Source organism: Myotis daubentonii, chromosome 10, assembly GCF_963259705.1.
Source record: "Myotis daubentonii chromosome 10, mMyoDau2.1, whole genome shotgun sequence".
Taxonomy (NCBI): domain Eukaryota; kingdom Metazoa; phylum Chordata; class Mammalia; order Chiroptera; family Vespertilionidae; genus Myotis; species Myotis daubentonii.
In genome coordinates, this window is record NC_081849.1 from 9,615,792 (window position 1) to 9,633,108 (window position 17,317).

General features: G+C 37.6%; 1 protein-coding gene across 1 annotated transcript in view; it reads right to left on the reverse strand.

Moving 5' to 3' along the window:
• Positions 1 to 8,438: 8,438 nt before the first annotated feature.
• Positions 8,439 to 17,317, reverse strand: part of PPP1R3A (protein phosphatase 1 regulatory subunit 3A) — a 47,850-nt gene continuing 38,971 nt past the window's right edge. The window contains exons 2-4 of the mRNA XM_059711546.1: positions 14,976 to 15,034; positions 14,756 to 14,880; positions 8,439 to 12,856 (exon numbers count right to left, since the gene is read on the reverse strand). Of these exons, the coding sequence (XP_059567529.1) occupies positions 10,493 to 12,856; positions 14,756 to 14,880; positions 14,976 to 15,034 (2,548 nt within the window). The 3' untranslated portion in view covers positions 8,439 to 10,492. The remainder of the gene's footprint in view (positions 12,857 to 14,755; positions 14,881 to 14,975; positions 15,035 to 17,317) is intronic.

Sequence of the window (17,317 nt, forward strand, 5' to 3'; positions counted from 1 at the left end):
TTTATATAACATACTTGGATATTAATATAGCTCCATGAAGCAAGCTAATATATTACTGTACAATTCATAAGATAACTTGGTAGATCTTATTGAAGGAGCAACATGGTGCAATAGTTAAGAGGATCAACTATGGAGAAAGATTGCTGGAGTCTGAATCTAGACTTTGCCACTTAGTGTCTATATGACCTTGGGAAAACGAGCTTCTCTGTGTATCTGTTTCTATCTGTGAAATGGGGTGGTAATAGTATTTATCTCATGGAGTTGTAATACATAAATGAGTTGTTTCACAAAAAGAGTGCCCAATTTTTATAAACACAAAACAGTCAGATATGGTCTTGTTATAATAATAATTATAACTACTACTAGAGGCCCAGTGCACGGATTCGTGCACCAGTGGGGTCCCTTGGAGTGCTCCTGCTCATCCCAGCCCCACTGTGCCTGCCACCGCCACCGCTCAGTAGGCTCGCTGCCAGTCTTCTGTGGTCTCCTGGCTGTGGTGGCCAGCTGTAGTCCTGCATCTGGCACCCAGTGGTCAGCTGAGCGGTGCCTCCACTGTGGGAGCACACTGACCACCAGGGGCATCCCCTGTGTTGAGCATCTGCCCCCTGGTGGTCAGTGTGCATCGTAGTGACCAGTCATTTGGTTGCTTAGGCTTTTATATATATAGACTAGAGGCCTGGTGCACAAAAATGTGTGCACCCAGCGGGGAGGGGGGTCCCTCAGCCCGGCCTGTGCCCTCTCGCAGTCTGGGACCCCTCGGGAGATAACGACCTGCTGGTTTAGGCCTGCTCCTGGGTGGCAGAGGGCAGGCCCAATCCCTAGGTGCAGCCCCTGGTTGGGCTCAGAGCAGGGCCAATTGGGGAGTTGGGGCACCGCCCCCTATCATGCACAGAGCAGGGTGATCGGGGAGGTTGTGATGCCACCCTCAGTCATGCTCAGGGTAGGGCCGATTGGGGGGTTGGGGCACTGTCCCGTCACACTCAAGGCAGGGTCGATGGGGAGGTTGCGGTGCCACCCCCTGTCACGCACAGGGCAGGGCCCATCAGGGGGGTTGGGGCTCTGTACCCTGTCACGCACAGGGCAAGGCCCATCAGGGGGGTTGGGGCTCTGTACCCTGTCACGCACAGAGCAGGGCCAATCAGGGGGTTGGGGCGCCGCCACTCTCACACACAGGGCAGGGCTGATGGGGAAGTTATGGCTCTACCCCGTCACACACAGAGCAGGGCCCGTGGGGGGGGAGGGGATTGGGGTGCCGCACGCTGTCACACACAGAGCCACAGGACGATCAGGGGGTTGGGGAGTTCCCCCCTATCAGGCACAGAGCAGGGCTGATCAGGGGGTCTGTGCGCCTTCCCCTGTCACGAACAGAGCAGGGTGGATAGGGAGGTTGTGGCCCCACCCCTTGTCACACACAGAGCCGCAGGGCAATCAGAGGGTTTGGGCGCTGCCCCCTGTCACGCTGATCCCGGTGTTGGGAGGCATGTTACCCTTTTACTATATAGGGTAGAGGCCTGGTGCACAGGTGGGTGCCAGCTTGTTTGCCCTGAAGGGTGTCCTGGATCAGGGTGGGGGTCCCCACTGGGGTGCCTGGCCAGCCTGGGTGAGGGGATGATGGCTGTTTGCAGCTGGTCACACACCCATCAGGGTGGGGGTCTCCACTGGGGTGCCTGGCCAGTCTTGGTGAGGGGCTGAGGGCTGTTTTCAGGCTGGGGGTGACTGAAGCTCCCAACCGCTCCTTTTTTTCTTTTTTTCTTTTTTTATTAGTGCCAGCTTTAGCTTTGAGGCTTGGCTCCAGCTCTTTGGCCTCCGCTGCTGAAAGTAGGTTTCTGGCCTATGCTTACAATGTTGCAATCCTGCTGCGGACTAAAGCAGGTTTCTGGGGTTTTCTTTAGCTTCTATATTTGTTACATAGTTGCTTAGAGTTGCAGCTCAGAGGCCTGCAGCGGCAGCGGGGGAATGTTGGAGTCCTCCATCACTGAAGCAAGCAAGCCTCATGTTAGTTTCAAGCTGCCTGGCTGCCGGCCGCCATCTTGGCTGGCAGTTAATTTGCAATCTCGCTGATTAGCCAATGGGAAGGGTAGCGGTCATACGCTAATTACCATGTTTCTCTTTTATTAGATTGGACTAGAGACCAGTTGCATGAAGATTTGTGCAATAGGCCTTCTTTCCCCTGGCAGCCAGCACAAGTTTTCCTCTGGCACCCAGGACCCAGACCTTCACTCTGGCCACCTCCTTCCATCTTCGCTCTGGACACAGTCTTTGCTGTGGCTGGAGCCTTCAGTCTTTGCTCCTCACTCTGGTGGGAGTCTTCAGTCTCCGGCCAGAGCTGCTCCTGTAGCTCCTTCCGCCCCCCCACCCTCCCACTCATAGCTTGATCGCTGCTTCGCCTGCAGACCTCGCCGATGGGCTCCTGGGTCCCAGGGGGCCGCCTTGCCTGCAGCCTGGCTTTCCGGTGGTTCCTGGGGTCACACATGGGGGCCTGGATGGTGGCTCCTGGTGTCCCGCCCTGCCTGCAGTATGCAAATTAGCAGCCATCTTTGTTGGTGGTTAATTTGCATATCACACTGACCAGCCAATGGCGATGGTAGTGAACGTATGGTTAATTACCATGTTTGTCTATTACTAGATAGGATTATTATTAAAGATTGAACCTCACATGCATAGATCAATAAAGATACAGATGTAGATGTTATACTCAAAGATTCGGACTACAACCTGGTTCCTTGCTTATTCTTGTAATAAAAATTCAATATGTTGAACATAAATGAAATACTAATTTAAGGATGGGAATAAGATCAGGTAGGTCAAAGTATTCATGTGGGATAAGACAATTGACTTAAATAAAAACCTATCTGCCTGAGCCCAAATATTATGAAAGAATGCAAAATAAATGTAGAGGACATTTATAATCTCTTACTTCCTCTCTTCCTATCCATCTTTCAAAGAGTAGGAATATATTTAAGATATTTCCACATATCTCTGAAGGTAGGAATATATTATCTTTTCTTTAATGCAGAACTATTTTACTTAAACATGGGGAAAGTTTATGTGCATAATGAAAAAATGACAATTTCATTTTCCAAAGGTTTTTTAATTAATTGGGAAGATCACTTCATGTTTAGAAGCAAAATATCCCCATCATTTTACAGTGTAAGTATAAAAAGATATAAATGTGCAATATTTTCATAAATGCTTCATGTTAAAATGTTTTATAAACTGCACATTGAAAGCCTCCTACATAAAATTGTTAAAAGTAGATTATGCATTATTTAAGTGTTTACAAAGAGAATTTCTGACCTCTTATAGTTGATTTTAAGTACCACCTTTCTGCTGTTTAATATTATGTTATGAACAGTGTGTCTTTAAAAAATTTTAAATGTTTCCACTCAAAGACAAGTCAACTAATACAAGATACTGATGACTTCTGTCTGCAATATATATACATGTATCTGGCTTTTATGTAAGTCTTAAGAGACCAATTGCTGGTGGTCTTAAGCTGTTATATGACATGCTTCTACATTTCTAGGCCATATACTGCTTTTCTTTAGACTCTGACTCAAAAATAGGCATATCTTTGCATTATCATTTTAATTTCATATCTAAATAGGATAGAATGAGTTTCTTCAAGGAACGGATAAACCTCTTACATATTATATGTATATGACTAAACATTGTTTTAGTTGACTATGTTCTCTGCTATTACTGTCATCAGATATTGGAATATTGTGTCTGCGTGTATGTACATGTATGTATGCGTCTGTGTGCCCATGTGTGTGTTTGTGTATATACATACTCTCATATGTTAATCAAGCAAATGTTTTCTTTTCACAAAAACACTGACTGTTTTCGCTAGTTCTGTTTGCTTACCCTAAAGGTTGACCCTCAGAACAGGTGTGAAATTGAGAGGTCAGCCATTTTCAAAGGGCACGGGGGCAGTTGGGAAGATTGAGTTTCTTACACTTTATACCTTGTGATGTTTATTCATTTTTAAGCTACTGAGCTACTTTATCTAAAAACATGTCTTGTGCTATTTTTGTCTCCATATTCTCTTGGTATCTTTCTACCTTGTCTTTGGTGGTTTACTAAAATACCCTAGCTCTGTTTTGATTAAGTTTATTCATTTTAAAACCAGTCCTAGAATATCCTGTCTACGTTTCAGGAGCAGGATAGGAAGGAGACAGCACTGCAATTCAATTCCAGCCACAAGTGTTGACTAAGGATTCCCACAAAACAAAGTAGGCCTCGTGAGTTCTAAAAGGGAAGGAGAAACCATTGTCTCTGTCCTGAGCAAGCAGACAGGCCAGTTAGTCAAATGCCCAATGCACGCAAGAAAATTAGTGTCCGCAGAGGTGTGAAAATTGTGATCCCAACGTCATCTGAAATAGTAGGAGGCTTCAAAAAGATGCAGACTTGAGCTGTACACAGAAAATGTGCAGAGTTGGATAGGGAGAAAGGCTTAGAGACAACTGAAAGTGACCTCCAGAGAGAGGGCGCACATGAGCAGTCCCAGAGAAACCAGATGAGCATATTCTAGGGACAATGTGACTGGCTTGGCTGACAGAGGACTTGAAGCAGAGAGCAGTGGAAATAAGGCTGCATGGTGCAGGCAGGATGATATGAAGGGCAAAGCTGATGCACTACTTCTGACAAAGACGAGTAACTTAATTAGGCATTGACATATATGTGCAAAATCAGATCTTGGCGGAATTTCAGCCAAATAAAAATAATTTCTTTATAATCCATTATTGATTTGACCATGACCCTCTTTATTATGAATATAAAGAATTGGATGTGTTAGGAAAAGACTTAGGAAAACTTTCCTTAAATTTCCACATAATATATGGTTTTCTATTTGAAAAATGAAGGTAATATCTACATATTTAACAAATATTGAAATGACACAAAATGAAAATCCTGAACTTTCAAAATAGTTGTTTAATAAGTTTTTACCAAACTACGATAATGACATTTCTTGTAAAACATAATTCAAAGTTAGGCTGAAAATCTAATGAAAGTTTAATTTGCAGTTTTAAAGAGTTTGGGTAAAGTTATGGAAACATTGGACTAATGAGAAAATCTGTTTTTAAAAGATGAAAACTAAATTATGTTGCCATAAATTAATATAATTTGTTTCTGAAAATAGAAAAATAATTTAATAAATAAAAGAAACTTTAAATAATATTTTTATTGGATGTATCATTGGAAAATATATTCGCTTATGTAGCGGGCTTTCTTGTTATTTTGTTGATGGCTTCTTTTGCAGTGCAGAAGACTTTTATTTTAAAGTAGTCTCATTTGTTTATTTTCTCCTTAGTTCCCATTGTCCTAGGAGATGTATCATTAAACATGTTGCAAAGAGAGATGGCTGAGATTTTGGAGCCTATGGCTTCTAGGACTTTTATGGTTTCACATCTTACATTTAAGTCTTTTATCCATTTTGAGTTTATTCTTGTGTATGGTGTAAGTTGGTGGTCTAGTTTCATTATTTTGCATGTACCTGTCCAATTTTCCCAACACCATTTATTGAAGAAACTATCTCTGCTCCAATGTATGCTCTTGCCTCCTTTGTCAAATATTAATTGAGCATAGTGGATTGGGTGAGTTTCTGGATTCTCTCCAAAATATGTAGGGAAATCATACAACTTAAGTGGGCAAAGGACCTTAATAGACACTTCTCCAAAGTGGACATACAGAAAACCAAGAGACGTATGAAAAGATGCTCAAAGTCACTAATCATCTGAGAGACCCAAATCAATATGACAATGAGATATCACCTTACACCTGTCAGAATGGCTATCATCAATAAATCATCAAATAACAAGTGTTTCAAGATTGCAGAGAAAAGGGAACCCTCGTGCACTGCTGGTGGGAATGCAGACTGGTGCAGCCATTATGGAAAACAATATTGAGTTTCCTAAAAAAATTAAAAATTGAACTCCCACTTGACCAAGTGATCCCACTTCTAGGAATATACCCTAAGAAACCCGAAACTCTCATCAGAAAGGATATATCCACCGCTATGTTCACAGCAGTGCAATTTACAATAGCTAAGATTTGGAAACAGCCTAAGTGCCCATCAGAAGATGAATAGATAAAAAACACACACACACAGTGGTATATTTACACAATGGAATACTACACGGCAATAAAAAAGTAAAAACTCCTACCATTTGCAATAGCACTATGGACCTGGAGAGTATTATGCTAAATGAAATAAGCCACTCGGAAAAAGATAAGTATCACATGATCTCACTCATATGTGGAATCTAATGAACCAAGTAAACTGATGAACAAAAATATGCCCAGAGACATTGAAGCATAAACAGACTGTTGAACCTCAGGATGAAGGCAGGAGAGGGTAGGTGGGAAGAGATCAACCAATGAACTTACATAACCCCTGGACACAGACAATGGGATGGTGAGGGCTGGGTTCGGGGTGGTGGTGAATGGGAGTAGACTGGAAGAGGTTAATGGGGGGCGGGGAAAGAAGGACCTAAGTAATACTTTCAACAATAAAAATTTAAAATAAATAGGCAGAAAAGAAAAGAGTGGCCCATGTGGCTCCAAGTTTATTAGGTGATGTCGCTGCTCTTACCTGGCCAGGCTCAGATGAGCACATTAAAAAAAATTTTTTTTTAATTGGTTTCAGAGAAGAAGGAATGGGGGGTAGGGAGAGAGAAACAGAAGCATCAATGATGAGAGAGAATCATTGCACACCCCCTACTGAGGATCAAGCCCGCAATCTGGGCATGTGCCCTGAACGGGAACTGAATGCCAACCACCTGGTTCATAGGTGACCACTCAACCACTGGACTACATGTCCTGGCTAAGAGGACCTTTTTTAGCTGTTCTCTTCATATAGGTGTACAACTGAGGAGATGCTGGAAGAGCATGGCCTGTCATACTTTTTTTGAACCTTGCTGCAAAATTAGAGTAGATTCTATTCTTTAGTTCCACAAGAACTGGTTAAGACAGGATTCAAATAACCAAAGACAAGCCTCAGTGTACGTTTCAATTTCTATGCTCGCTCACTGAAAATTTGAAGGAAAGGTCAGAAATCAGTAGATGAATTGGCCCTAGAGACAACAGCCCTCCTGCCTCATCTGTATTAGTTCTCCTGCTAGTTGACTTTTTTGTTTTGCTTTCTTTTCAGTTTTGATTTATGTATATACAAAAAAGTGAGCCTAATAAAGAAAACAACAAGCCTCCTGATACAAAATAATATTCATGACTAAAGAAATTATTAAGAACATAACATATATGCTAATGGGAAAAGTAAAGTATTTTATTCATTTCCCTAAATTTGGTACGTATATTTTAAAGTTTTCCATTTAACCAGGGAACTGGCTTAATATGACAAGTAAAAGATAATCTTGTTTCTCTCACAAAATTGTAACAGAATACATATATTCTTTGAAAGAGTTCACTATCAAAATATTGGAACTCAGCAGGGAAACACATTGCATTAATCCAATGTTCTTAAATCTTGAGGGATGAATGTCATATCAATGACATTTCTTCTTACATTAAAAGTATATTTGGCTTATACAGATGTGAATTTTTTTCCTTCTTTTTTTTTAGATGCATTTTTATTTCTTTAAATTTATCTTTATTGTTAAAAGTATTACACAGGTCCCCTTTTCTGCCCCTATTGATCCCCTCCACTCCACTTCCCACTCCCCACCACCCACCACCCCCTGACCCACAGCACTATTATCTATGTCCATGGGTTATGCATACATGCCTATAAATTCTTTGGTTAATTTCTTTCTGGCCCCACCCCCTTCCTTCAAAGATTTTTTTGGTCTGTTCTATGCTTCCATGTCTCTGGATCTATTTTGATCATCAATTTAGTTTGTTCATTAGATTCCACATGTAAGTGAGATCATGTGATACTTGTCTTTCTCTGCCTGACTTATTTTACTTAGCATAATCCTCTCCAGGTCCTCCATGCTGCCTCAAAGGGAAGAGATCCTCCTTTTTTTTTTTACAGCTATACAGATGTGGATTTTAAAGATGATTTTCCTACCTATACTTGCTAGAGTTGCCAATTTATTTTTATAATTTTGTTTCTAATAGTTAGATAAAAGGCGATGGTTTCATACATCCCATTTCTTACCCGCTATAAGATGCAAGTGTGCAATGCATTTCCCTTAGCTTATTCTCATGCCACACCCACTCTTGGCTCTTAACTAATACTTGGGAAGACACTGTGGAAGCAGTTATGCTTTGCAGAGGTCACCTTGCCATGATGGTTAACAATCAAATCTTGATTAACCAGGCTTTGACAGTTCTTTCTGAGATGTACTTCTCTTGTTCAATATAGTGATGTGACCAAAACATGTACCAACAGTCTACCTCTCCACCTAGCAATAGTTTTATAAGTCCTTAGGACTTATGTTTTCAAATGCTTCCTAAGTAATGTTTGCAAAGTCAGGTAAATCACCAATTTTTTCTTTATTGCATGCAGAAAAATACACAACTTTTTAGATCCTTTGATTGTCATATTACAAAGATGTATGAGAATGTTAATACATTTGTTACCAAAAATCAAATAAACAAAATAAATTACATTCTTTTATGCATAAGGGAATAATTACAGTCCATGTACCTGTGTTCATGAAGTAATGTAGTGTTCTTTGCAGTAAAAATATGTGATATTTTGACTGAAATTCTTAAAGATAGAATGAAAAAGCCAAACTATTAAGAACTGAAGAAACTATTAAGAATTTTCAGTTCTTAATAGTTTGTAGTTTAAATCTGTCAACAAAGTTATCAGGACAGCAATTTTAGAGATAACATTCTAGGTACAGCTTACAGTATTCCACTTGTATTTAATAAAAAAGGTGCTTTCTCAATCAAATATTTGCCCTAAGTTCTACTTCAAGATATTTGTATTTGTTCAACTTTCATTTACTACCACATGAAAGTCAGTTAAAATGTTTCACTCTAATATTATCTTCTCATAAATGCATGTTTCTTAGATGTGTGGAATGATATATGCAAGTTTCACTCATTGGATTTACCTTTACAGGTAAATAAACATATAACCTTTTTCTTTCTGAAGATCAATGCTATATGCTCTATGAAAAAATTTCCTATGAAAAAAAAAATCACCCAAAGTTGCCCCCTCAATGTGGCTCTTTCACATACCCCTGGCTAAGTCCTAAGTGTGAAACTACATACTTATGCCTCCTCCCGAGGACTGGCCTGTCAGGGCATCAAAGAGAATGTTCTGCCCTAGAACAGAGTGCAGGGTTTTTCATATAGTAGTCATTCAATAAATGGTTACTTAAATCAACTGTATAAGAATCTTGGAATTATCCCCTTGCGACTAAAATGACTAGTTCATTATTTCACAGACTTAGACATAGAAAATAACAGCCTAAACCACTGCTATTTTGGGTCATCTACCTCAGTAGATTTCCAAATCACTTATTTGCCTAGTTTACCTGATCATTATATAATAAATATCACCAATGACTACTTGTGTTTTTTTTTTATCTAAATGCACTTGGAGGAATAATTCTTTGTATTATAATGAGAAAAGATCAAACATTTGTTTGAGGACAAAAAATACTACCAAGTAGAACAGTTCATTTGGAAACATTTTTAAAAAATTATTATTAATTGAAGTTTTATAGGTACAATTCATTATAAAGCAATGTTTGTAGAACTTTAAAATTTTCAACTTTGAATAATAGTTGACATTGAAATCATTCAATTATGTTACACAGTCTCTCTTTATAAGAGAAAAGCAGATTAAAAACAGACCACCCACAACATTTTGTAGAATTGAAAGGTCATCTCCAAATTGTTTCAGTCTTTCTCAGATTTGGCTTATGAATGCCCCGCTTTTGTAGGTATAAAGAAGGTGAAAGGTATGTGTATGTGTAAAGTATTATTTAAGCAAGTCATGTGTTCCTTCAATTTAAGTTTACATATCTTAATATACATGTGTGTTGTTCTTAAAAATCTTAAATTGAAAGATTTGATCTATCAAAATGTGATGATAAATGATACAGTGGTAAATGCAAATTTCATGGCCAATACTGAAAAAAAGTAAAAGTCCTCTGCTGTTGTCCATGTTTTATCCATTTTTAAAAACCATACAGGGGAAAAATACTCTCAGGGGGAAAAAATGAAGCTTTACTGCAAAAGTAATGAATACAAGAAATGGCACTTGAAGTGGTGAAGAGACGTGAAGCATTGCAACTTCACAGCCTGGTAAGGAGCAACAGCTGTACCTAATTTCAACTTGACGTGCTTCAGATCTCATATTCATATAGGTATTTAATGATCCAAACATAATGGTCCTATATAGAATAATTACTTATATGAAGGAGCAAACTTCATACGCATTCATTTTAAATGATCCTTTAAGAGGAAAAACTGCACAGGCTCTTTGAATAATGAATAGTCTTTTTCAGCAACCCAACTGTTTGGGGCTAAATAGCTTATCTTTGAAGAGAGAGTAATAATAGTGCTGGGGTCACTTCTTTCTGACAGACTCTTTTTGTCTCCTCCCTTCCCAGGACAGCCAGTACAGCGAAAACAGGTAGAAGGCCAAGCCGATCATTAAGTCATACTGATAGATGGTTACAAGAAATATCAGAAACAATAGGAAATAAGATATTTTTGAGTTGGTGTATTTCAAAAGCAGAGATTCACTGCTTTGAGCTTGACTTTCGTGGGCAGGGAGATTAGCAGAAGCCGAGCTCTCAGATTCCTTGTCACCTGAAAAACACGGTGATTGTCCAGAGTTTAGTAAGCCTTCGTTTTTGTGGCTTACCTCTGCTATGTGTTCAACAGCTTCAGTGATTAAAACCACTGGCCCTACACACTTTGCCACAATGCATTCTCCTGTATCTGTTTCTCGTCGACTAACTGATCTCACTGTTCCTGAACTTTTGCAAACTTCTTCAGTTGTACCCCCAGTATGTGGGTATTTCTCAATACCCTGGATTTCACTTGCTGGATTACAGTTATATTCTGATTTAGTATGAGTAGATGTAGATTGGAGAGTCATGGTACTAACTGTATTATCTACTGCAGTTGCCTGTTCATAAGAAGTTTTACCATGATGATTGGAAACCTGAGAGCCATTCTCAGATGCTCTATTAGTGTCTGAGTTTAAAGCAGACTGAATAATAGCACCTGCATCCATTTCCTTTGATAATTCTTGGACCTGACCAGGAACTCTATTTTCTGAAAATATTTTTTTATCTATTGGTGACATCCCCAAATTCAGTTTTGAGGCTGTTTTTTGATTGTTTTTAATGACCTGTAAGGATTCTCCTACAGATGTTATATTTCCAGTACCACGTTTCTTCCTGTCATGTGTATTTGCAGGATTGTGCATAGGTATGGCTTCTTCACTCTCCATTTTATCTACATGTACATTACAAATATCTAAATAAGATTTTTTTTCAAAATCATCATCATAGGTTACACCTTCTGTATCTCCTTGACAAAAGGTATAATGTGAATCATCATTTCTTCCTTCATGTGGATCAAACGCTGTTTCCTTTACCTTGATGGGCCTGTCACTTCGTGCTGTCTCTTGAGGTAGCTTAGCAATTATTGCTTTTTCTCCAGCAGACATGCTTTCTAGAGTACTTTCTGATATTGTCTTAATTATATAAGCTGTACCTGCTTCTGCTTTCTCAGTAATACCATGATCAGCTAGAGAAGACAGTTCATAGCTCACTGTTTCTTGGCAGGTAAACAATTTTTCTGTAGGAGTAGCAGTCAAACTCCTTGTATCATCTCTTTCCCCCCACGTATCTTCACAGTCTGCATGTTCTTTGATCTGCTGGGTTGTATTTGTCTTACTCTCTCTTGCTTTTCCCTGACTTTCCAGAAAATTCCATCGTTTTTTATGCTGTTTGTTCTTATTCTGATCTTCCGGGTTAATCCTACCTACATTTTCTTCTTCAAACTGGAAAAGATAATCATTCTTCAAAATATTTCCATTTCTTGGTGAACAAACTTGAGTAGGCATCTCTCCTGAAGTAGTGCCTTTACTAGTTGAGAGATCATGCTCTGTGGTTGTTAACACAGCTTCTCCCCAACTTAGACTTCCTCTTGGTGATTGAAATGAGTCTTTTCTGATTGCCTGGTCGGGAGTTGAGGTGTCTTTACTCGGCAGGACAGTTAGTCCTCTGCTACTAGCTCCAATCTCTTCCACACTTATTTCAGAGTGGCTTATCTTTTCTTGGTCATGTAAGAGTGATTGAAGATTTTTGCTTTGTTTTTCATTAACACCCAGGTGCATTCTTTGCTCCTCATTCTTACCATTTCCATAATCTTTCTTGGAAGACTCCTTTTCTATTGATTCTTCCAAATGGAAATCTGAAGGGAAATCTCTTCTTAAACATTCCAAATCTCTCATTTTAATTTCCGTAGCTGATCCTTCATGTTTTTTATTAAGGTTGTCTTCCACTAGTTGATCTGAAGGGGGACAAGATATTTGCACACTGCCTCTCCATTGAGCTGGATTGGCATTATCATCCAATACTTCTTTGTTGCTAATATGTAATTGCACTAGGTCATCACTGCCAGCATTTCCCAATGGTGGCTTGATTTTTCTCGTATCTGAAGTAATTTCCTCTGAAGGTTGATGACTACACTCATTTCCTGAGAAATATTTTTCATTGCGGTAAAAATCTGTCTTTAAGGAGCTTTCTGCTGATGAACTTGGAGACAAAGTCCTTTTAAGCAAGTCACTGTATACTTCCTCATGAGCATGCTTCTTCTCTAACACCTCACCTTTATTTGGAAAATTGACTGGATCTGTTGAAAATGTATTCCTTTCATCTCTGGAAGCAGTGCTTCTTAGTGAGCCTTGATTTATCTTAAGGAATAAGAACAACAAGAAATAATGACCAATTGATTTTAAATATACACAATGAATTAGGTAGGTTTCATTAATTTGGCTACTGATTATCTGGTAGATTTCCTTGGCTCATTTCATTTGTGGATTTAGCACAAATTCTGGAAGCTAGGTGTTTTGGGGGATCCTTGCAGGCTATGACTTGGGAATCATATTAATAAGAAAAGGGGCCAAAATTAATCACTCTCCTTCCCAGCTTCCAAATATCACATTGTATTATTCAACTATTCTTGCTTGTCATTGCACTTTCTCCTCACTTAGGATATACACATTGATAGCTCCATGCTAATCAATTAGAGAGCAGCTTCCTGGGTGCCCTTTGCTGCATTCACACTTGCTGTAGGTGCCCCTATTACAGTTTCTCTTATTAATATGTTTTCTGCAAAGCCTCTGCAAACTATTAATAGCAAAACGTCACTCAAAGAAAAGTGAGGGAGTTAATGTCTCTGCAAATTCTGTTTTAATGACCCTCTGCCAACTGGTACTCAAATGTATTTGAGCTCTTCAGTGATGCCAACTGTCAGGATTTAACAGTGAGATGCCTGTGTGTGTGTTTTTTTTTCTCTCCTCATAACTGACATTTGCATGATCTCAATAATTATATGCAAATCTTACGTTTTCCCCTTCTTCTCACATAAGGCTCATGTTACTTGTCAACTGCACAGCTGTCTTGTAAGCCAATGCCTGTGGGTTCCACAGATTTGGTTGTATTTCCATCTATTATAGAGCTTCATTGTTTTATGCATTAATGTCAGCATGGAGCAAATTAGCTTCTAAATTATAGCTCCCTGTTCATTTATTGGACATTCAATCTCAGTAACTTCTAAACAAACTTTTATATTTGAGCCTGCTCATTGTAATGAGATGTATTGGTGAAGTATGTGATTTTTTAAGGCCCTTTCATTATATTCTGTTGTTTGAAAAAAAATGGCAATGTTAACTTTCAGCTGCTGAGAATTTTCACAGTGGGTGACAACTTTGTAGTTTTTTAAAGTTAGAGCAAAGTAAATTGCATACTTCAGTGATGCAGCTTCCATATCACTATAGAAAATGGAGAATGTGTGGGAAAAAAAGGGTGAGCTTTATTTCTTTTCTGTCTCAGCCCTGACACTTGAAAAGGCAAATTTTAATCTTAGATGATTATGAATCTATGTATTTTAATGACAAGAGCTCCAACCAACTACAGTAAAGGATAAATTACATTATGTGATTCATTTCTCCTATTTCTTCCTTTGTAATAAAAATGCTATCTAAACCATCCCCCCAAAATTCCAAATAGATTGAATGTTCACCGAGTGTGAAATTTATAACAAATATAATACTACATTTTACAGTACTGCACTTGTTTCCTGTTTAAAAATATGGCACAGGATATTTTCTCCTTATTTCATAATTTAATACTGTCCAATGATATAGAACATTGAGATTCTCACAAAGATGTAAGTAAGAAAAAATGCTGCTAAATGCAATACTTGTCGTGCTGGACAGAACCCTAACATCATCTAGTGCAGCCCTCTCGTTTTACAGATGAGTTTATGCTAAGTGTACACTTGTCACCAAGATGAGAAATGCACATCAAAATAGTGCTACCTCTTCTGTAACTCCTACAAACTGTTACTCAGAGCTTCTGGTAAGGAGATAAAAAAATGAATGCTATTAATTTACCACTGTAGAGAGCAGAAGCAGCACACGGAAATCAAAGCGTCTTGTTGATCAAGCCAGAGATGCAAGGACAGAATAGGCTGTGCTTTCACATTTGCAAATTACATTAGTTGAAGCTATTGAAAGGCCAGCATCGCAGCATCTTTGAAGCATAAATGGATTCATCTTCTCTAATAACGTGGCAACCAGAGCACTTACCCTCATCTCTAATTCTTTTCTGTTGTGTTCCTCATGGTCCCTGTTTACGTCTTTTACATTTTGAATACCGGTTTCCAAGTCTTCCTTATCCTCTTGGGAACAAACAATTATGGGGATACGGGTATCTGAAAAGTTAATATAATTGTACCTATGTAAGATTGTTATAATTGTAGGCTTTAACAAAAGTGGCAGATTTTGTTTAAAAGTTAAATAAGATTACCTGTAACCTTTGAATTCTCAAAGTTATTCTCATCTGATGTTACTGATGATTCTTCTTTACTGTTAAATTTAAAACAAAATGTTATACATTTTTCTGGGAAAATATCTCCTAAGTAATTCTATAAAGGGGGGAATTCAAACCAATGCCAAACCAAATACATGTTATGTAAACTTTCATCTTTTCTTTTACTACTTTGTATATTTTTCAAATAAAATTGATCCCTCAAATGATGCAAAGGTATGTATTATTGTAGAAAAAAATCAAAAGTAATTTATATAATGCCATATTTCTAACAAAGAATATGTTGCTTGTATTAAAATGTATATAACCAAAATAAAAATAAATGTAAATGTAGATTATTCCATCATTCATGAATTTAATGTTTGCAAGTGAGAACATTTTTCTCTTAGTTTAATTGATAAAGTTTTATGAACTGACAGTTCATTTGTGGCCATGGAAATTGCTTTCTAACATCCCAATTTTTAATTTTTTTGTGTTCTATCTTTATCAAAACTCACTTGGATTGATATAACATTAGCTTTTTCTCTCCAGAAAAGGAGAAGAAAAACACATTAAACTCACTAAAAACTGAAAGGCAGCTAAATTTATACTCAGTTAAAAGACTTTCTGTGTGTATTGCCACAGGCAAATTTTATAGCCAAGACTTCAGATTGCTCATATGAAAGCATATATTTTCTTTCTTTAAAATGATTCGAGTTATACTCCCTTTTCTTTTGTATTCTGCATACTGATTGAGAAAGATAAATACCTTCTAATTTTAAATGTAATCTGTTTATAGGTGTTTTTAGATTTAGAATTAACCTAAATGATTCTAATTTAGAATCATTAAATTTAGATTTCTCCAGGACACTCAGAAAAACAAAAACAAAGCTTTAGTGAAAAAGCCCACTTTGTGAAGTTATGTCATAAGTCAACCTATCAGATATTCTTGTTCTGTTTCAGCTGAGTCTGCAATAAAAGAAATCTAGAGAGTTGGCAATGACTGATAAATATGTGTAATAGTCTATTTTTCAATAGACAATGTTGATCCAAATCCCAGGTAGGCTAATTTATTTCAACAAATCATGAGAAAATTGCAAATTCTTTCATCCAGACTATCTAAGAAAGTAATTCAGTTTTATTTGTTTTTATGATGCTTAATTTTAAGTTAACCTAAAATATTTGGCAACTTCCAGTGGATCCATGAATGAAAATAATGTTTCTATATAAATATAATTTCATTAGTAGTATTTACATAATTGATACTGAATTAATCTATGAATCTATATTATTTAATGAGATCAATAATTATGTAAAGGTCCATTTTTGTGGAATACAATTGCAAACTGACACACTTTTCCTTCTCCATATACATAATATCTAGGGTTTAAAAATATATAAACCATTAAATATCACTTAATTCTTCCTGCTTCCTCTTTATTCCTATAACAATGCAGAAAAATAAATCTCACTTGTAGAGGAAAAATAATAGTCATTTAAAGCCTTTTGTTTTTGCCTAACCAAAACTCTAGCAATCTTTTTTGTTGTTGTTGTTAATCCTCACCATTGATATTTTTCCATTGATTTTCAGAGAGAGTGGAAAGGAGGGGGAGAGGCAGAAACATTGATATGAGAGACCAGGGCCAAGGACTGAGCCTGGAACCAAAGCATGTGCCCTTGGTTGGAATTAAACCCAAGGCTCTTCATTCTATGAGCTGATATTCTATCTACTGAGCAAAATTGGCCAGGGCTAGCAATTATTTTTTTTTAAACTCAATTCTCAAAACTATCTCATTTGAAAAAGAAATGATTGAATCAAAAGGAAAGAATCCTTCTTTTAACTCATTTTGGGGACAAATAATTAGGTAAACTTTGTATTTATTATACACAAATATAGGGGGAATATTAGATTCAGTGATAAATGCAAGAAAGAGAAGATAAATAGATGAAATTTAATGTCTATTTAAAAAAACCAAAAAAACAAAACAAAAAACAAAAAAACAACCCCCCCCCAAAAAACACACACAAATGGAAGATGTGTAGTAAGACTTCCAAATAATAAAATTGTATTAAGACATAGAAAAACTGAGAAATATACCATGTTCATAGATAGGCAGAACGTATTATGAGGAGATTCTCTCCCAAATTGATCTATTTTCAATTAGATTCTAATACAAATTCCAATAGAGTTTTTTACTAAATTTAAAAATATGATTCTAAAGAAAATAAGTATGGGGCTAAAGGTAGCAGGAATATTTATGAGAAAGAGCAGGAAGGAAGTAGCTGAACTTAAGAGTTTTTATGAAGATTTATTTAAGACAGCTACTTTGGCACAGAGACAG